Source organism: Vollenhovia emeryi, unplaced genomic scaffold (genome assembly GCF_000949405.1).
Source record: "Vollenhovia emeryi isolate VEMERY1.0 unplaced genomic scaffold, V.emery_V1.0 DF939147.1, whole genome shotgun sequence".
NCBI classification, from domain to species: domain Eukaryota; kingdom Metazoa; phylum Arthropoda; class Insecta; order Hymenoptera; family Formicidae; genus Vollenhovia; species Vollenhovia emeryi.
In genome coordinates, this window is record NW_011967219.1 from 1,000,435 (window position 1) to 1,021,360 (window position 20,926).

General features: G+C 43.8%; 3 protein-coding genes across 13 annotated transcripts in view; 2 read left to right on the forward strand and 1 right to left on the reverse strand.

Annotated features, from left to right (window-relative positions):
* Positions 1 to 9,586, forward strand: part of LOC105566035 — an 89,175-nt gene extending 79,589 nt beyond the window's left edge. For all 5 annotated transcript variants that reach the window (XM_012019726.1, XM_012019729.1, XM_012019727.1 and 2 more), the window contains 2 exons: positions 1,461 to 1,776; positions 6,431 to 9,586. In XM_012019726.1, the coding sequence (XP_011875116.1) occupies positions 1,461 to 1,776; positions 6,431 to 6,598 (484 nt within the window). In that variant the 3' untranslated portion in view covers positions 6,599 to 9,586. The remainder of the gene's footprint in view (positions 1 to 1,460; positions 1,777 to 6,430) is intronic.
* A 1,160-nt stretch (positions 9,587 to 10,746) lies between these two features.
* LOC105566038 (bolA-like protein DDB_G0274169) lies at positions 10,747 to 13,988 on the forward strand. Of its 4 annotated transcripts, XM_012019737.1 has the most exons (5): positions 10,751 to 11,252; positions 12,519 to 12,748; positions 13,031 to 13,099; positions 13,242 to 13,354; positions 13,531 to 13,988. In XM_012019737.1, exons 1-4 carry the CDS (start codon positions 11,210 to 11,212, stop codon positions 13,317 to 13,319), a joined length of 420 nt encoding a protein of 139 aa, XP_011875127.1. In that variant the 5' UTR covers positions 10,751 to 11,209; the 3' UTR covers positions 13,320 to 13,354; positions 13,531 to 13,988. The 4 variants fall into 4 exon arrangements, with proteins under 4 accessions (XP_011875129.1, XP_011875127.1, XP_011875125.1 ...); XM_012019735.1 differs by having other exon boundaries at positions 10,754 to 11,252; positions 13,242 to 13,984; XM_012019738.1 differs by having other exon boundaries at positions 10,772 to 11,252; positions 12,534 to 12,748; positions 13,242 to 13,984.
* LOC105566036 (set1/Ash2 histone methyltransferase complex subunit ASH2) lies at positions 13,422 to 19,162 on the reverse strand. 4 transcript variants are annotated; one of them, XM_012019732.1, is made up of 11 exons: positions 19,043 to 19,162; positions 18,416 to 18,562; positions 18,169 to 18,347; positions 17,908 to 18,080; positions 17,571 to 17,745; positions 16,597 to 16,805; positions 15,791 to 15,968; positions 15,553 to 15,697; positions 15,066 to 15,201; positions 14,488 to 14,739; positions 13,422 to 14,081 (listed from the first exon to the last, which is right to left on the reverse strand). In XM_012019732.1, exons 1-11 carry the CDS (start codon positions 19,066 to 19,068, stop codon positions 13,977 to 13,979), a joined length of 1,725 nt encoding a protein of 574 aa, XP_011875122.1. In that variant the 5' UTR covers positions 19,069 to 19,162; the 3' UTR covers positions 13,422 to 13,976. The 4 variants fall into 4 exon arrangements, with proteins under 4 accessions (XP_011875122.1, XP_011875123.1, XP_011875124.1 ...); XM_012019733.1 differs by having other exon boundaries at positions 19,046 to 19,161; XM_012019734.1 differs by lacking the exon at positions 19,043 to 19,162 and adding an exon at positions 18,846 to 19,034.
* Positions 19,163 to 20,926: the final 1,764 nt, after the last annotated feature.

Here is a 20,926-nt window from a genome sequence, read left to right on the forward strand (position 1 = left end):
CCGCCCCGGCCTTCCGGCGCGCGACACCCGCGACGGCGTACCGCGGCGGCGCGGCGGGCGGGCGGGCAGGCGCCGTGTACCGTTTGAATTTCTCGCCGCGGCGGCGATTGGCCGGCGCGCGCGGCGCGCCCCAATCGCCGCGGCGCTCGCCCGTGACGTCACGGGCGCGCGTATAAGAGTCGGTCGCGCGTCGCTCCCCGGTTCAGATGCGCGCTAGTCTGCGAGCGATGAGCGGACGGAGGTAGGTCGTGGCTGGTTGACGTCGTGGCTGCGGCCCTTTCCGGCGGTGAGAGAGAGAGAAAGACGACGCCGCCGCCGCGCGTTGTTCCCTCGCGTCCATCCACGTGCGCGCGCGATAGGAGAGAGAGAGAGAGAGAGAGAGATAAAAAGAGGTCCTTCCGAATGACACCGAGTGCCAAGGATTCACGATGCTAGTCAGTGCGAGTATCGCGCAAGTGTAAACGGTGACATCCTAGCCGCGAGTGAGACGGAAGGTCGACAAAGAGAGCGTTGCGAGTGCGTGAGGTAGCCGTTTGACAGAGCGAGGCGGAAGTAGGAAACTGTGCGTGCGACCGAGACGGAGAGTAACCTGGAAAGAAGGAGCTGACGTGCTCCTTAAACTCTAACAGCGAGGAGTAAAAAAGAGAGAGAGAGAGAGACTTTGAGGCAAAGGTCTGCACAAATCCTCGCGGGAAAACACGTGAACGCAAAAGTACCGCCAAGTGTTCCTAAACTCCGATTTCGGTCGGCTAACAATCGCGTTGAAGAGAGACTGAGGATCGGCAGGAGAGACACGGAGAAAAATAGAGAGAAAGAGAGAGAGAGAGAGAGACAGAGAAATCGGTTTTCGACGTCGAGGAAGACAGCTGATTCGACGACCGCGCCGCGTAACGTCAAAGCGTGAGAGAGAAAGAGACGCGGAGTGAGAGAGAGAAGAGCACCCACGTTTAATTTCTTTCCTCATACTTGAGAATTCCCCGAGTCGTTGGAGGGAAATCCGGAACGTCGGGGTCTCTCGATAAGTCGGTAATCCTTGACAATTCGAATGGAACGTACGTCGCCGCACTCCACGGAACCGTGTCGACTTGCGTAATAACTCGGAGCTCTCGGAATAACCAAGTCTCGGGGAATCCGAGAGCGCTCGCTCGTTTCCTTCTCCGTTTTGCTATCCTCCCTCACGAGAAGACCTGGACCTCGCGGAGTCCCCGGGGACACGTAGATCGCGGAGCCCGCGGGCGCGAGATCTCCCCCTTTACGGGAGGCACGTCGAGACCTTTCGACCCTCCGAGCCTCGGCAACTCGTGTACCCTGGCGAGCTCAAAGGGCACCGCTGCCAACGAGCTTCCGGGTTCCGGGCACGCGGCAGTCGCGAAGACGGGCAAGCTCGCGAGGCTGTACCGAAAGTGCAGGAAGATGGTCGGGAGCAACGGGACCATGATCGCGATTCGCCTTGTCCGCAGCAAGCTGCGGAAGCGCGAGGACCATCACTCGAGCGCGGGCGCGGTGCACCCCGAGGCGACGGTGGTGCAGACGGCGACGTCGCTCGCGACGATCGGGGCGCCGATCGTGGCCGCGCATCCGGACGGCTGCTGCACGCAGATGTCCACGACCACCGTGTCGACCGACCTCGGCAACAGCGTCTGCGACGAGCACGTATTCGCCGCGACGACGGTGACGCCGTCCGCCAATCCGGTCGATCCGTTCGCGTGGCAATTCCCGCCCCCGTACCCGCCCCCCCACATGCCGCCGGCGCAGTACGCGTTGTACAACGATCAGGTTGGTGCACACACCTTGTACGTTTTGTATTTTATACTGGCGCTCTCGGGCGGTTCTCAACTCCTGCCTCCGCCCGGCACCGGAGAACCCGCGATTCCTCTCGCCGGCAGACGGAAGAAACGGGGTCTCGAGGAGGATGGGGTGCGTTTGTGTATCGGACTGGACCGATTTCAGCGTGCGTCCTGACACGTTTCTTCCGTCTATCGGCCTTTTTCTGTACTTTGGGGAAGGAGCAAAGAACGTTGGACATGTCCCATTGTGCTGCGGTGGCGAAGCATTTAAATTGTTTTAATCGACCTTCCGCCCTAGAGATTCGAGTATCTGCTTTTATGTTACGTTCGGAATCGCCCGTATTCTTTGATCGAGTTGCAAGCCAAATTATTTTTATGCACGTTTCATCGGAGGCAACGGAATGACCGAGAGCGCCAGTCTCTTTCAAGCGTTAATCGTACACGTAGAAATTCCAAGTTCGTTATGTCTTAGCTCTCATAGTTCCTTAGGGCCTGAGCAGAACGGCTGTCTTGACTCTGAAAACAAGGTTTTACGTTTTAAATCCTCGCCTTAAAGTAACGCATAATAACTGTCTTGTGTCATAGGAGCACAAGACAGTCTTTCTGCTCAGACACGTTTATAGATTCTTAACCCATGTCAAATCTCTCGAATTATATGGAGGAAAGTTCCCTATTAGGAGATAGGCACCTAATATGGTATAGCGGAGTTTCTGCTAAATCAACAGGCATCATCTGTTGGTTCCGCCACGAATTTATTGCCCTTGGAGTGAAATCTGTTCAATGGAAAATGGATTGTTGGATCGTGTAATCGTGTGCGAAAGAAGATTTGCGATTGAATTTGGACGTTGAAAACTACTACTGTCTCATATCCTATCAATAGAGGACCTTTCTCTATTATATAAAATTATAATGCAAAGTAGGCACGTAAAAATAATCCCTATTTGTTCGCTTCCAACGGTAGCAAAATCGGTCTCAATCTTCAAGACACTACTAACGCCCGTGTCGGACTACGGATTGAGATTGAGATTAGATTGAAATTTGACCAATGGGAGTGAAAGTTACTAAACCTGAGATCAGAGTAAGCTTTAAGCCCGTATCAGACTACGGATTGAGATTGGGATTAGATTGAAATTTAACCAATCACAGTAAAGTTTACTAATCTTAAGTTTAGTAACTTTTACTCTGATTGGTCAAATTTCAATCTAATCTCAATCCCAATCCGTAGTCTGATACGGGCTTTACTGTGATTGGTCAAATATCAATCCAATCCCAATCGCAACCCGCAGTCCGATACGGGCTTAATGCAGAATCGTACGCGAATGTGGGAGATGCAGAAGCAGTTACAGAATGTTTTACAAGATTGTCCGAGAGAAGGTTTTCCCCACAAATTCACCTGAAAATCGTGTAATCGTTATTTTACATTTTAGCACACATTTTCCTAGTAAAATTTATATTAAAAAACTCACAAATGCCACGTCGTCCCACGATTTTCAGGGTAAACTTGCAGAGAAAATTCTCCTCGCGTACGTCTCTCGGTCCGCGACGACAGTAATGCGGGAGAGAATTCCTTGAGATGCTTTTTTTTCGAGTCACCTTGCCCGACGAAGCCACGATCTGCTCCAATCAATGGCACGAACTTCGCTCCTAATCGCTCCCTGCGATCTATCGGTCGATCTAACCGTCGCAACGGCTAACCGACTAACCGGTGGAGCCAGTATTACTAGATTTTACTGGTTTGCCCCTGCTGCGCGGTCCAACGACTCGACTAGCGCGGCATATCGACCGGTGACACCCGAAAAAAGATCCGCGGGCGTAGAAAGCGGCCGCTATTCCGCAGGGGTGATTTTCCCACGACAAGGACGATGACGAGCCCCAACCTTCCCTCTTTCTTCCTCGTTGACGACGCGCTAACTTCACTTACAACCCGACTTCAGTTCTCGCTGTATTAAAGATTCAATAACGATTTCAATTTAAACAAAGTCCAAGAGTAAACCGCTGACCAAAATCATTTACACCAATGCCCGGTAGGCATTACTTTATCTTATTCTCTTGTTTTATCTTTCGCTATCCTTGTAATGCCCCAGCAAGGCCTAGTGCCCAAACTAATACCCACAAAGTGCCTGGCAATGCCCAGTAATGCCGCAAATCTGTACACCACAATGCCCTCTGCGATTTACCCGAGGGGGAAACCGCTGACCAAAATCTTCTACACCAATGCCCACTAATGCCCAGTGGGCATTACTTTATCTTATTATCTTATTTTATCTTTATAATGTCCCAGCAAGGCCTAATGCCCCCCAAAAAAATCCTAGTAATGCCGCAAATCTGTACACCACAATGCCCTCAGCGGTTTTCCCCTCGGGTTCACCCCTCGGTAGACCGTCAACTTGTGAAATTAAAGATAAGATGTTTCGGGACTTTACTGTCGTAGCGCAGAACAAACGCGAATCTCGACGTTCACCTTCTCTAAAACCACGCAGTTATTTTATCTCAAAGAGCCTTGCTGCGTTAGAGCGGCGGTAAAATTTCAAATTCCGTTTCCGCGAGTCCGATCGGAAAACGTTTCGCTGATAGGAAGAATCGACGAAGCTTGCAGACCACTCGACTTCCGTCTTCTCCGATACACTCGCCGCGGCGCTCGGGGATAAAATAAGAAGCCCGTTCGTCAATCGATAGTCTCGGGACAGTGACCCGCGGCCATCGCGGTTTCACGCTACCACGCGAACGATCGATTATTCCCGCCGTTCGAACGGCGATCGCTGATTGGCTGCAGCTGCGATGCGCCTTTTACCGTCCTAACCTAACGCGGGGAAGCGAATTCGATCGCGGCGAATGGAACGTGTTTTTTTTTAAATATAATTCCTTTAACTCTACGATGTAATTATAACAAGAGTGCTTTATGTAAAAAAAAAAGTCACGTTGGAAGTTTTTTTTTGTTATTAACAAATTTGCCCTCGCAATTAGGTCGCGGCGTAATTGATCGATCCTGCGAGGGGGTGGCTCGCGCGGTTGACAATTAAGAAAATTACTTTCTTTATTTAGAAAGGGGGAATTGAAAGGGCGGCTTAATATAGATCGCTTGAAATAGCCTCGTCGCCTTTAATAACTTTACGCCGATTATATTTGACATTTGATTCGAGCCGATCGCGCGGCTTTTCTGCAATTTCCACCGGAATCGCCGCCGAGCTAAAAGGCACGTTTCTATTCGTCGTTGGCGCGACGCCGAGTGTGCGCGAAATTGAAAATCGCCCCGACGTCGTTACGTTCGCGTTTGACTGTTGAATAAATTTTGCAGCGGCGGATCCGAGCTTTTTGCTATGCCGACGGCACCCGATCGATTAACTTTACGGCCGTAGTTTAGCGATAAAATTACCACGCGAGATATAATAAAGCCGCGGCACGTACGTATAAATACACCGGCGAAATGGGTGCAGCTCTCGATGCTTCTCCGGCCTGGCGCTAAATTTAGCGTGGCCGGTGGGCGTCTACCTACCGTCGCTTACCAGCCGGGCCCCCGAATAGGGTGCAGCTGTCGAGCCGTTCACGAAATACCGTTCCTCCGTCTGCGAGATTGGCAGAACGTCGGAGTCGCCGCGGTTCTCTAGCCAACAATGCGAATCCGTGACGAGCTCTTACAATGTGACGAGATAAAATGTTTCTCTAAAGCCACCAGATATTTGAATCGCGACCCAGTGAACGCCAAGTAGTTGCATAACATCAATGTTATAATTTTCTGCTCGACGATAAATGTATAACACACGTTGCACGTAGAGGAAAGTCTCCTATTATGCGATAGGCTCCTAATATGAGATAGCGGGGGTTTCGGTTAAATTATAGTAGGCATCATCTGTTGGTTCCATCGTGAATTTATTGCCCGTGAGGAGTGAGGTCTGTTTAGTGGAAAATTGATTGTTGGATCGTGTAATCGTCGCGAGAAAGATTTGTGATTGAATTTGGACGTTGAAAACCTGCTGTTTCGTATTAGAATCCTATCTCATAATAGAGAACTTTCCCCCAATAGTTGTATTGTCGCGTGAGAAATTATAATGTTAAGTCAACGGCACACGATACCACACGGAAAGAAGTTGCCGTAGCTAAAGACCGCATGTGGCAAATGAACTTCAGTTGTAAAATAGAGCTAATATTCAGTTGTGATAGCTACATATTTTGCTACTGTGCCTATTGTATTAGGTGCGACGGCAAACCGTTTGCTGTGGTTCAGAAATTTATAGTTACTAAATCCTGATTGGCTCTCTCGCAAGGAATCCAGTAGAAATAGGAAAATAGTATCGTGTGCCGTTGGTTTTAACGTTATGGGACTGTTACTTGGTGTTCACTCGGGAGAGAAAGAACCACTCGGCAAATCGCGTTTCAAAAGACGAAGTCGCATTCTCTCAACTTCGCACTCGAACGGAATCTCTCAACGATACGTTCACTGTTAAAGCGTGAAGAAAAAAGTACAGTTGGAATATTTCGGCTCTCGATGAGGAACGCCTTCCCGTTTTCCAGTTCGTTACTTGATCACGTTTATTTTCGTAGAACGAATAATACGTACTTTTGTATATCCCACGTAACGTAAATCGGTTCGTTTCCACGCGTATGGATTAGTGACGTGAGTAAAATGAGATTTCTCTGATTCGCAGGATACCCTTGTACACGGTCTGCCGTCGGATCGGCCTGGGTTCGCGAAGGGCTTCCGCAAGAACCTCGGTGGACGCTGGCGTCGGCTGGTGAAGCGGAAAACGGAGACGGATACCTGTGCCATTCCCCCCGAGCTGAAGGATCAGCTGAAAACTATCTACGTCTATTGACGACCAGAAGGTCTATCCCGACAGCCTGAAAGCCCCGAAAGAAAACTATCGATAGAGGATCGATAAAAATTGCAAGGCGTATCGGTGAAAGCGAGAAGAGGCTCTAGTCAAGAAATCGAGGGGAAACGTGAATGGGAATTGGGAAAGACGAATTGGTGTGACGAATGGTAAGAACGGAAAAGGAGCTGACATAAAGTAGAGGATTTTGGAAAGCATGCGAGGAGACCGGAATCTGAAGAGACGGAAGAAAGTTCGGGGAAGGAACGGCGCAGGTACGGGAACCGAGAGATCCGGCCGATAGTCGACATATCAGAAAGTGTGCCTGAAGAGGATGCAATCAAGTGCCTTCTTTTATTCCACAAGCGCCTTCTCATGAGACTGATACCGCGAAGAAATAATACCGCGATACATGGGTGCGACAAAGCGAGTTACCTCGTAGCTTCTGCGTATATGTTTTTGCGCAATTAATATTGATAGCCGACAGATCGCCGTACTTCGAGTAGTTTAATTAGTATTAGCGCGTCGGCTGGACTTACGGAAGGTACGCGAGCGGCGTGCGATCATACGGTCGTTCGGCGGATCCTCGGGATTCCTCAAAAATCCGACTCCTGCTTTTCGGTAAATCCCGAGAATTTGCGGCCTCGACGGAATCGGCAGTCGTGATCTCGAGGGGAAATTCGACCGTAAAACTTTAAGTTATTATTTATTAAGAGAGAGAGAAAAACAGCATACACACATTTTTTTCCTACTAAAGTGCAAACTAGTCGAGTATACCGAATGGGAAGACTTGCAGCTGCTGCGGCGTCATCGTGCGCCGTGTTCGCGCTCTTTGGCGAGGCAGCGCAACTGAATCGGCGACAGTCCGTACTTTGTCCAGCTATAAGTATTATATACATATAGAGCGTACGTTCGAGGTTAAAGTAGATCAAATGTAATAATTTAAGGTCCTCTTTGAATATAATTTCGTATTTAAACCGAAACTCGAACGGACGGAACAGACTTGGTCCACTTTGGCTTTATACGCATACGCGAATTTCTTCTCGGGCAGTTGACTCCCGAGTTCATCTTAATGCGAATGTAGTCGATCGCCCGCTATCTCGCTCCCGTAATTGGTTTCGAGGCCGCCGACGTCAGTGTGTAAATATGATGTAGCGATCTCTCTGGACAAAGGTCCGCGGGATGTACGGTTTTAATCAACGAATGGACTTTGGTGTTCCTAAAAATCCTCAGGGGTCTGTATAGGAGGGACTCTAGAATTTGAGAATCTGTAGGGTCCTCCCGCCGTCAAAACGGAATGCGGCGCCTCGAAAGAATAAGATAGGCCAATTTAAAGTTATCGGACTATTACGGCGGCTCATATTGAGTCCGCTTTATTGTAACGCTGACGTGATATTTCAGTTTGTGCGCCTGCGTTTGACCCTTTAACTGTTCTTCGAAGCGTTTATTCAACGAATAAAGTATTATAAAGTATTACGACCGTTCGACAGTCATCGCATTCTTAAGAATATCTCGAGAGCTATTTGCGATATTGAACAATTATCACAGTTATTTTGTACATTCGACATATTTACGTATTTAATTGCATGATGATATTTAATGCTGTAATATAAAATTTTTTAAATATTTTTTAAGAGTTATTCAAGTAAAGCTTTATATCTTTTACTGGCAAACAATGAGAATTGCTCATTCTATCAAGTGATTTTGTTTACAAGCACATCGAATGTACTTGATGGATCGCGGTTAAAGGGTTGAGCAGCGTAGCGACGCCATGAAAGGAGCTTCTCGCGTCAGTGATTAATTAGTTTAAAGAAATCGACGGAGATGACACTCGGTCATTCGGTTGGAACAAGTTCTGCGGATTTGGTTGAAGACTATAAATGTAGGACATATTTTTGAACACGCGAAACTTTTGTTTTTACCAAAGAAAAGCGTAAGAAAAATTATGATTTTCACTTTATATTGCCAGAAATTTTGTCGGATTATTGGAAAATAATTTGTGAAAGAATTTATTAATTGTTTATACAAGTTTCATAGTAACAATTGGTTATTCTCGCCTGTAACAATAATCATTTGTTTCGTATGAGTTTTTTTTCATTATTTTACATTAATAGATTGTTTTAAATATTTTTATTGCTTTCTATACACCTGGCATCGGCGCAGTATTTATTTTTGCGCTGTGTGAATCCCGTTGCGAACTCCGAATTATGCAGTGACCTTCACGAATGACCGAAAATCCAGAGGATCACAATCCTCGATATAGTATTGTAGAGTGTAAATAGGCTAACGGGTGACCCGTCGATTTTTAGAGTTACTTTTTTTCTTAAGGGCGTAACCGGCAATATTTCTTGCGACGGATTTAACGAGATGTTTTATTGACTCGCGATTTCAATCCCTTAAAATACCACATTCGGGGGAAAAAAAGAACAAAAAAAATGTTACAATTTTTTATACGACAAAATACCCTGTTCCGCACGATGTATTATTACGTAAGTAATTTTATGACAATCCAATGACCAATTTGTCGAACGTTGAGGAAAAAAAATGATAAAATTGGACTTGTGCGAAGCTGGCGGATAATTGAGCTTATCAGTTTTTATCGAGATGTATATTTTAGCCGAAATAAAAGTTACACAACGCGATTTTTTACTCGATTCAAATTCCGATGCTATCAATTGCCAATGATATCAATTTGAAACGAAGTATACCGTCACGAGACGACACTGTATTACGTAAAAAAAAAGAAGTTCAAACTTAAATAAGATACGTTTTATTATCGCATTCGCATGCGAGTTCAGGAGTGCCTTCGCGTAGAGGATGCTCGCACGAGATTAGTTGCAACACACTATGCCTGCGTATAATGTATTAAAAACGCATTAACGGTCTCTGGTGCGCTTTACACTTAGCGATCAAATTTCTGTGTAGAATCATACTCTCTTGTTTACATTACTAATTGTATGGTTCAATTGCTTCGTGTAGAGAGAGGGAGGGAGGGAGGGAAGATCAATGGTTCGCGTGTCACGAAGCAGTCGTCGCGGATATACTCAACACCGCAAATCCGATTGTACAGTGTATAGCAAGCCGTTTCTGTTTCTCCGTCTTTTTATAAATGATAGGAAGTATCAGGACGGGGGAGGGGGTTCCCCCCGTCACCTAGTCACTCGCTCGATTAATATTTCGTTGAAATGTTGTAGCTGTAACGATGAGAAAACCGACCGACGCAGCTTTCTCTCCCCAACAATAAAAAATGTCAAATAAAGAAGCGAAAACGATGTTACGAACGAAGGAATTGTTGTCTTATTCAGCTACAGGGAAAGTCCCCGGGACTTGGGGTGCGTCCCGTTTGACGCACGATGCGCATAATGTACCATTTATTATCGTTATCCGCCGAATGTTAAGTAAGAACAAATGCCGCGTCATGCGTGAAACGGAATGCACCGTTTACCCCTTGGGCTGCGGTCAGGCTGCCGCTACAAATGCTTCGAAGCGTTTCTCTTCTCCTTTTGTCTTTATTGAAAGAAAGGAAAAAGAGGAATACTCGGAGGTATTTGTAGCGGCAGTTTGACCGCAGCCTTAATCAGCTTATTTCTAATGGCGCGCGTGCAGAATGAAAGCGAGCGATGCGCTCGAATATTTGATACAGAATTTTACTTCATCGCTTTTTACGTATTTCGCGGTGACTGATTTTTGACCATTTCTACCAGTATAGATTAACTTCGCTCACCTATAGGAATTGGAAAACGATAAGTAAGAGTTAAACCAGGACGAAAATTAATCTACATTGACGGAAACGACCGTGAATTCAATAAAAAAAAACTGCTGCTCTCTAATCTTCCTTTTTTTAAATATAAAAGACATGGAATACATATCGAAAACCTTCATTTTATTGTAAATCGTCAGAGAGGACAATGGCAATTAAAAAACCTACCTACACGAGTAACGTAGGATCGAGGCCCGGTTTCACCAACGTCGCTTAACTTTAAGCTTGGCTTAATTCGTTCCTTGTCTCTCTCCAACTGTTATCTTCGAAAGAGACAAGTAAGAATTGAACCAAGATCAAAGTTAAGCGACGTTTGGTGAAACCGGGCCTAAGCTTGGCTCCATTCGTTCTTCGTCTCCTTCCAACTGTTACTTTAGCCAGAGACAAACGCGACTCGAGCCAAGATTGAAGTTAAGCGACGTTGACGAAACCGGACCAAAGTTAATCGGAGTTCGGCCGAGGGTTACCCCACCCAGATAGAACACGGGGTCACGACGGCATCGAAGTGACGTGGAAGTGACGCTAATGTAGCTTTCGAGTGACGATTGAAGCCACGATAACGTCATCGTGAATCGTCGCGAGTCCGCCTGGGTTAACGTATCGTAGGCAACGCAGCGAGGACACGCTGGTTAATGATGAAATAAAAAATTGACGGAGCCTCGGGGCATTTTCGCTCTAATGACCAATCGATTCGCGCGCGGGTGTTCGTACCAAATAACATATCGCGCAATCAGAGTCGAGAGGGGGGGAGGATCGAGGGTGAATCCCGGAATAACGAGGCATTTTCGAGTAGATTCCTGGATAAGGTAGACCCGAGTACATTCGACCGAAGTGTTAATCGAAGCTGCGAATAAATGTACAGAGCGAACCCGATAATAAGACTGATACTTGGGAAAAGTGAGTATGTCTGAGCGCGATTGAGATAATTCCGCGTTCAAACGGTCCAAATTGAGGTTAGGATGGAGATTGAATCACAGAGCCGAGGCTCTCACGTCTCGATGACGATCGCATCTTTATTCGTCGCGTTCTCGGCTATTGTTGTACGCGCGTTTCAATTACAAATTCGTTTCTTACACGTACGACGAAGCAATGAGGCGCAACGATTATATAGGTTGATTATACAAAAACGCGTTGTACTGGAAGACGCGACTTCCTAACCTTAAAAAAAAGCGTCGCTTTTAACGAACGACCGCTCCTCCCCGCAGTGTCGGGCGACGATTTTCATCGTTACACGCTTATTCCGCGCGCACTAGAGTACACGCGTGGGTAAAATGTCATTAAAATCGACGAGAAACTCGAATGACGCGCTCCATCCCGTACAGCCGAATTGCTGCGAACTCCTTTCGGAGCAACGTCTGTAGAAGACAGAATCCGCCAGCAGAACGCGACAGTATTGGGCCTGAGCAGAGTGGCTGCCTTGTACTCTTAAGGCCCGGTCTACAATGAGTTGTTAGTCAGAAGTCGCAACTATATGTTGATCCTTTTCCTTTCTGGGTGGAAGAAAAAGGACCGACTTCTGACTAACGACTAACAACTCATTGTAGACCGGGCCTAAGACAATGCTTTACGTTTTGCATCTTAGTCTCAAAGTAACGCACGATAACTGCCTTGTGACTTAGGGATATAAGAATATAAGACGAGCCACTCTGCTCAGGTCCTGGAAAACCGAACGGAATCTACCGTTTTGTTGAAATGAAAGATTGATCGGTTTCTCCGCTCGGTTCCCAGCGGCAATCCGCTGGCGGAACACAGGGACGCGGTCGACAATACAATCTGTCACGACATTCCGTTTAAATCTACTTGCCAGTTGCTGGCGTACCGCTAATGTTATTGCTTACTGAAACGGGCAGTCGGATTTGCTCGACTCGCGGGTCCCACGAGTAAGCTACACCACAAACTAGCGTCTTGCGCATTGAACATTTTGCGTTCTCGCATTCTCGACACTCTGAGGCTTCACCGGTTTCACCAAACGTCGCCTACCCTTAATCAAGTTGAACTTATGTTAGCCTCTTTCTAGAGTAACAGTTGGAAAAGAACGAATTAAGCTAAGCTTCGAGTTAAGCGACGTGGTGAAACCGGGCCTAAGCGTTTATAGTTTCGACGGCTTTGCATTCAATGTACATTATCTATAACGAGGAACATATGTGAATGTTAATCGAGCAGAAAACAATAACGCAGGTTGCAGTACGTTGCATCGGCGCGACATGAGCAGTTGCGAGACATTGAGCAGGCCCGTAGAGACTTCGATCAGGGGAAAGCTGGAAGCTGCGCTGAATCCCCTTCATTGCGACGTCATTAATGAGTCCTACATGCACAATGTTCCCAAGAACTCTGAGTCGCACTTCAAGGTAGTGGTTGTATCGGAGAAATTCGACAAGCAGCCGTTGATCAAGGTAAGCACCACCGCGATTCGCATTCCCTACTCAATTACTAAACACTTCTTTAATTGATCTTAAACCCGTTAGACGTGAAAAATCACATTTAACTTACAATTAGTCGCAAGATAGAATATAACGCATACGCGAAAGCAAATCTCATACGGCAAGTAACTTTGAGGCGCGAAAAAGAAATAATAGAAAATAACGAGTTTAAATAATCACGAGATCAAAGACAAGATATTATTTTGCGTGATCAAAGTAACGTAAGGGGACATCTGACTCGATTATTAAATTTAGCGACACCGGATGATAAACCAGTTGTTGCAAGCGGAACTGCAAGGAGGCGTACATGCTCTGTCAATTGTAGTAAGTGATGGCTATTATCTATTAAGTAATCCCTCGCTAGTAACGCGAGAGAAGTGTATGCCCTATTAAAAAATGGGCCAGGTAAAAGATCTATATTGTTGCTCCGTTGCGTTATTATTTATATCATCGTGTTGTCCTCAAGGCGAAAACACCAGAGCAGTGGGAAGCGAGCAATACGGTGGCTGCGAGTCCTGTTTGCAGGGGCGGTTTTGGAAAATAATGTTACGTAACAATTTAACGATTAATCATACGAAGGTAATAACGTAAGTTGCGAAAATAATGTATACAAGTGTCGCGTAATAAACACATATTCCGCTGCGATTTACATAAATAATATCATTTTTTTTTTATTAAATGAGATCATTATGTACGTACTGCCCTCTATACACCAAACGAAATCAGATAAAATTAAATTATTTCTCGATTTGTAGAATTGGAACGAAGTTAAATTACTAAAATCGTAATACAGATTAAACAGCGCGTTAAAAGAAATGTAATTCCATCGATCTTGACTTCGATTTATTTTTTCAAAAAATATTGAGAATTATCTTCTCGACCGTTGTTGCACTGAATCCTTTAATTGCAAGGGTTTGGTTCAACAATACAATAGAGCGCATGGTGCAAATTCGATATGAGAGAAATGAGTTAAAACAAATGATGAGATTCACCTTTCTCCTCATTTCGAAATGTACTAAAACTACGAAAACTTTCAGAATAAACATGCATATGTAAATAAATGCAAGTAAAAAAATTTCCCGTGGTTTGCTTTCTTTTTCTTGGTTCAATTAGGCCACGTATTGTTGTGCCAATCTCCCTGCAATCGTAGCAACTGCATAATGTACAACAAAAACGACAAAAATAAAAAGGTGCACTAATGTCACAACACGAATGTATCCAGTCTTAATTTGCCTTCGTTTTCGGTAAGATAGAGTATGTCCGCCATTGACTGCTCGGCTATCGCCTCCTCCGCCTTCTCGTGCATCTATAGTAATTGTATAACGTCGTTAATATTGGCAAGAAGTAAACGATACTATTCAGAATTATAGAAAACAGCCATATCTTTGTAAAACTTAAAAGGCAGATTTGCACAAATCCCGCATGAATAATGTGAACTCAAAGTTCACTTTCCCTTAAGTCGATACAATTAAAAAATTCTCTATGGACGGTATTCGTCGTCAAATATTATATTCAAGATCGTCTTAAGATCATCTTAGGATACTCCGTAGCCAATGAAATGTTCCATACATCTTTAGGTAAGTTCAAGACGGTCTTGAATATAAGATTTGTATGCCGGCCTATGTTCAGTCACGTCTATATGTATAAGGTATTTCGATTTACGATTGGGAATTAGTATTGCAAGATAGCAAGAAATGTGTAAATTTACTTACGCCTCTAAACGCAACATCCGTCGGAGGATATTTAAAATTCGGCCCAAAATTCACAGACACCATTGCACTCTTGAAGAGCGATATCCCAGGGTAGTAAGCGCCCTTGTTGATATCGATGAAGGCATTACCTTGGTTGACTCCGTTCTTGTAATATATAATTTTGCTGCCCTCCAAGGGTCGCAGGGCTTTCAGGGCTTCCTGCACTTGGTCCTTCTCCTCGTAATACAAGTGGCTCTTGAACTTTACTAGGGGCTAATTCACAAATTGAAAAATATAATACAATCTCTAGATACATTGTTATAAGATTATTTTTCAATTACATGCAACGCAATTTCAGTAATAAAATAGTACGAAAAGATTACAACAACTATTTTACATATTGTTATATAACTATATTGTGTATACAATTTCTGAAATAACTAAGTTGTTATAATATTTGTCAGTTTCTTGGTCTCAGTTTTTCAGATATTCTGGTGTATTGTTTTAGATGCCCCATAGGACGTATACATGTATATATATTGAATATTAGAAATTATTCAATGTAATTTACTCTGTTCAAATGTCTTGCTTGTACTCACTCTGTCTTTATAAGTATTCGGAATGTGCGACGCATGATGTGTGTCAGGAAGAACTATGAGGAAGCCTAAGGTATCACCCTCGCCGTAAGTGTCACTGTAATGCTTGCCGCGACTTTCGTGAAACCGTGTTCCTTTTCTGTTAAAAATTTATTTAAATTATTCGTTTTCTTTCCTCGAAGGGATTACGTGATTTACCATCTCGAAGAAATGCACGTTTTTCGCATAAAGAAAATGGAGAAGTTGTTTTAGCAAATTGATATTTTTCAACAAGTCGATTGCTATGCATTTTACATATTATATTTTATATTATTATATTTATATCTTGTTAAATTTTTTATAAAATTTAATACAATTTTGATTATAATACAATTATAATTAAAAATTTTCATTGTTTTTCATATATTTTTCAAATATATTTTAGAACGAGAGTGAAAAATAATGAAATTTTTTAATTACAATTGTATTATAATCACGATATATGTAATACCTCGATCTCCACGAATAACCAAACTTGTCGTAGCCAAGCGGAGCTTGCAAGTTTGCATATTCCTGTCCCCATCCGAGTCTCGTCGCAGATCCCTCCGGCATCTCTTCAATCGTAGCTTCCCAGTACCAAGTACCCCTACTTACGCCTGTAACACGTTAATAGTTGTAATTAGATCATCTTATCGAAACACATCACCAATCGATTATATCAGACAAGATCGATAGAAAGATTAACGTACTATGCGTGGCCCTGATCATGCAATATCCCTTTTCTCCGGTAACTGCCAGTCTGTCCTCCGCCACTTTGAGCTGTGGCGCACGATCGTGCAACGCAAGCAACACTGTACTCGGACTAAGAGCGCGATAGAGCCATCCGGGTATAGGTTTACCAGCCCAATCGCTGCTTTCGTCGAATTCCTGAACACAAATTAAGATATTTGAGGAATTTAAAGATCATCATTTAAAATTGTTCAGATTCAGAATCTTAATTTTTCGACTGTAAAATCATAGAAATTGCCTTTGCAACATTTTGCAACATTAAAATCAAATAGAAATGCACCATAATTATAATATCGTCCAAACTTACTTTTTACGTATTAATTAATATAACGTCAAATAGAAAAACTCGCTGATTATTTAACACTAATAAAGCTCTTAATTCTAGATACTTAGACTATAGAATATTTGTAGCTAAAGGATTAAAATTCTTGATTCTCGTTACATCCATATTGCAAGAGAAATGAATTTGCCAAAGTAAAAAAACAAGGCGAAAACATGTTCCCAGCAAACACCAAAGTAACAATTACATAACAACAATGCAAATGTAATATAACAGGCATGTGTTATATTACATTTATATTGATGTTATGTAACTGTTACTTTGGTGTTTGCTGGGTTGCTTTTCTCCGAGAGATTTTATCAATTTTCAAAAGCTTCGCTCGAAAAACGAAAAAGATTCTCGTCCATTTCGTTTTTAGCACAATTCTGTGTATACTGTGTTTGCACACAAATGATTAAGAGAACCGTCGATAAAAGTGAAGTATACCTGTCGGAAAGGAGCATGAGGATCCGGCTCCGCCAAGATGTATCTGTAGCCGTCCTTGTTGAAGGGATGCTCGAGTGGATACCCATGAGCCGGCAGCTTGGGGGTGGTCATGTCGGATCCCCTGCCCTTTTTTCCGGAACCCGTGCCCGCGGCCTCGCCTGGGATCTTCCGCTTGGCGTTACGACCTCGCAAGCTCCCGCTAAGCGGCACTGAACGTTCCATTACGATATTTTTAATATGTGATGTCCGAATCTCCATTCGACTTTCAAATACTTGTCGCCAATACTATCGCTCTTAATCCTCTCTCGCCCTTTTTTTTTCACTGTCTCTGTGCCTCTCAGCGTTTTCGAATTACGTTGCAAAATCAATAATTAAGTTTTTCCCAAACGAACTGACTCATTCTCGCAACGAGATAAATTCCTTGTACAGATAACGATACATAAGTGATATGGCTGGTGATATCGAAAGTAACGTGGCGGCCTGTATAACGAGTCGCAGAACAAAGTTTATTGAGATGTCTACTCGATTTCTCCGTCATGATTTAAACTTGGTCCTGATAGCGAGTTGGTGATTGCGCTTGTGATAAGATAAGAAATGACAGATCTGTGTATGTGTAGCTATGACCAAAAAAACTTCTAATAACACTATGCCTGGAAATTTTGGAAAAAAACGTGAATTGAAAATTTTTATTTTCTTCTACTCCACGTAGGATTGGAATATTTTATAACGCGTAAATTAAATAACGTGTGCGCGCTTATGTACAAAAGTGTGCGAAGATTGAGTGCATGGAGTGACTCCAAACTTTTGCGTGCGCATTTTTTGAACACGGAAAGGGAGAGAAAGGGGAATCGACCATTGATTTCTACAGATTTTTAATTTTTGATATTGAAAAACTTAACTTGGTTTTAAAACTTTAATAAATCGAAGACCAAGTTGATGCGAAATTGATAATAGTAAAAGCGACAGATACGTACCGACGTGCTGTAAGCCCATCTCTGTTGTTCGGAGGTGACCATTCTTAATCATTGCTTCGTAATTCGGCTTAATTGACGTGAGTTCAGAGCTCGCCAATCCGAACAGCTGACCCTCAACCGTACTCTCGTCCATCGTAAACAATATTCCGATGTCTTTGAGCAATGCTCGTTGGATCTAGAAGAGATCGTTTCAATATGTTTGTCAAAGACGAGGACAACGATTATGGAATCGCTCAAAGTTCGCGATTCCCTGAATTACGATGCGAAAAGTGAGACAATTTGCGCGCAATGCACTGTCGTAATACAACGTGACAATAACGGCGCTTCAATTAGGTACCGTAGCGTGCCAGGATTGAGTAGCTCTGCGCGGCATCGTAGTCATGCTCTCCCAGTGACAATCGATGAACGGTATGATGTCCTTATCCTTGTGGAAAAGGACCTTCTGCTCGTTCTCCTTTTGGCACATCTGCAGCAGGTTCGCGATTGCTGTCACGCACATCTGAGGAAATGCTGGAGAGCCGACAGAATTAACACGATTAACGGCTAGCTCGATGACGAATCTTGTCGGACAAACCGATGACACTCGATTGATACTCACGTGCCTGGTTCTTCTTAAAGCTTTCCAGTCCAGTCGGCGAACAGTTCTTGCACACAAATACGTAGTTCGTCATGAACGGTACCAGTTTGCCCAACTGGTATCCGATGCAGGACTCGTGGAACCAGCGCGAGCAGCTGGCGCACAGTAATTCGACGATGTTCAGATTTCTTTCCTTGCCGCTGTAAATACGTTACACGGTGAGTACCGCAAAGCAGGAATACGCCGCAAGATTTGTAGGGATAATCACCAATAACAATTGCCGCTTTCATTGTTGTTACTTGGTACACTGGTCTTCTCCGCCGCTTCGTCCTGCTTGGACTTTTGCTTAACCTTGTCATCGGGCTTCATTTTCTTTTCCTCACCAGCCTCCGTCTGCTCCGGCTTGTCACTTGGACTTAAAACATTCACTTTTAACGAACTAAGCGTAACCATGTAGGTTATAATAATTACAATTCCAGTCACGTACAGCTACATATTTCATTTCTTTAGATCCTCAGTCTTTATCAATTTATCCGTTTTTATCATTTTTTTTCTCTTAATTTGACCCCCTAAGATCTACTTTATTTAAATTTGTAGAGAAACTTATTATCTCGATTATTAATTGGAGATCCTTGAATTCTTAATTCTCGAATTATTAACACGTAAAATACACGAGTTACCAAAGTTTTTATACATACAAGCCTTCCATTTTTTAATTTTCTTGAATCCCGCGATCTCAATTCTTCTTTCAATTGTTTGTCAACAATTAAGCCAGAAAACCTAACCTCAACAATATCCGGTACACGGAGCATAAATGACAAATGCGAGCGGATTGTAAAACGTATATATGAAAAAGACACGTATAACATGTGGTTTATCAATGATAAATACTCGCTACCTGTCACTTTTTTCTTCTGCCATCGTTTACGCGATGATTTCGCACTGCAAGAAACTCGCGCAATATCTCACAACTTTCTTCAAACCGTCATTGACATTAGCTGTTTGCCGATAAATTCGCATCGATAAAAGCGATCGCTGTCTTACCATCATCCGTTAAATGTTTTAAATGACGCCTTTGATCATTAATATTGTTATTCTTATAATTGCAATCGTCAACAACATTTAACGGAAATAAACACACAGGCCCGTATTCTGAATCCTCTCTTATCGATAAAAGCGCCTCTAAAAGTGGCTTATAGCCAAGCAGAAGACTTATTAACCACTTTTAGAGGCGCTTTTATTGATAAAAGAGCGGGGTTGGGAAGTAACTCGTTACTTCCATACAGCACACATGTCTACAAGACATCTTTAAGACATCTTTACGTCAGCTTTTACATATACATACATCTAAAAGACGACTTAAAGTCGTCTTAAAGTTGTGTTTCAGACATGCGTGCTGTATGAGTTGTAACGAAGTTACAGTTACAGTTACTTTCTTGGTAACTCTAACTTAACTTCCTTACTTTCTCTCCATCTGTAACTGTAACTTAACTCAGTTACATTTTTTCGATAACCAGTAACTAATTTAATAGTTACATTAATTATAGTTACTTTATATATTTTTTAAACCTCCACAGAATGCATAAGACCTTGCAGTTACGCATTTATCAACGCACTTATCAACTTTACAATTCAAATGTAGATTTGATATTTTTATTTTCATCGCAAGAGAGTAACTGCAAAGTAACGATTCGTTACTTTTTGAGTAACTGTAACTGTGAGTTACTTTTATGAAGTAACTCTTTCCCAACCCTGTAAAAGAGGGTTCAGAGAATACGGACCATACTTTGTTAAGACTTCGAAAAATTACCGAAAAAAATTGAAATTTCTTTTTTATTTTCCTCTAATTACGAAACGTACGCAGGACGTACGGTGTCTTCCGTTTTACTTCATCTCGACTGTTTCTCGGCCGCTTTGCGCATTCAAAATTTTTATGATTTGCCATCCTAAAGGAAACTGTATGTATACATACCACTGCATGCGTATCATTTAGATTCCGCGTTATAAGCTCGCGATTTAATTCAGGCGAACGGCAATCGCTCGGGTCCTCGAGGGAACTCGGATCCTGGCCGGATAAAGAAGACCGTAATTCCCTCTATATGGTGGGCGGAGGAGCAAGGCGTATTTAAGGGTTAATGAAGGAAGTCGATCTCGCCACCGTTGCTCCGCCGCTCTGTCGAACTTTATAATTTCATGGAACGTGAGCGAGACAGAAACGAAATTTATTGATAATAACGGCCGAGAATGGCGGCGGCCGGAACGAAAGGACGAGGTATAAGAGGGCTGGGGGGGGGAGGAGAGGGACGAGGTGGGGCGAGAAGGGAGGAAAGTGGAAGGTTGAAGGCAGGACGGACGAGTGCGGCGGCTTCAGCTGACCTTTTTAAGCCGTGAAGGGGAGATTCGGTCTGCTCGACGGACCCGTCTGTCCTACCCCTGCGGTCCCCGCGCCATCGCGTAATGATCCATAGCGGCGCTCAACTTCTCGGCGGTCTTGGAGGTCCGCGCGGATCGCCGATAACTTTCAACTCTCGCGCGCGGTCGTCGTTCCTTCGTCGCGGGCTGAAAACGCGCGACGTGGAATAAGCGTAATTCAGTATTTTATATAAAAATACTACAATATTATTATGCGTGAAGATGGGTGATTTGATTTGCGTAAGGGGGGGGAGTCTTCGGGGGTGGCCACTCTGCATCCATTCGACGGTCCACCAAATAATCGAGTGAGATACCACGCTTCGCTCTGGAGTCGCGCTGCTAGTATACTATTCCTACTTTGTTGATG

What these genes read in the sequence shown, in the direction of transcription:
- LOC105566038 (XM_012019737.1), top strand. Translation starts at nt 11,210, where the DNA reads ATGTACAGAGCGAACCCGATAATAAGACTGATACTTGGGAAAA. An exon ending in AAGACTGATACTTGGGAAAA is followed by an intron (nt 11,253 to 12,518) that starts GTGAGTATGTCT and finishes TTAATCGAGCAG; the next exon opens with AAAACAATAACGCAGGTTGC. An exon ending in TACATGCTCTGTCAATTGTA is followed by an intron (nt 13,100 to 13,241) that starts GTAAGTGATGGC and finishes GTTGTCCTCAAG; the next exon opens with GCGAAAACACCAGAGCAGTG.
- LOC105566036 (XM_012019731.1), bottom strand. Translation starts at nt 18,600, where the DNA reads ATGGTTACGCTTAGTTCGTTAAAAGTGAATGTTTTAAGTCCAAGTGAC. An exon ending in CTCAATCCTGGCACGCTACG is followed by an intron (nt 17,746 to 17,907) that starts GTACCTAATTGA and finishes GATCTCTTCTAG; the next exon opens with ATCCAACGAGCATTGCTCAA. An exon ending in CGAATACTTATAAAGACAGA is followed by an intron (nt 14,740 to 15,065) that starts GTGAGTACAAGC and finishes TTTGTGAATTAG; the next exon opens with CCCCTAGTAAAGTTCAAGAG.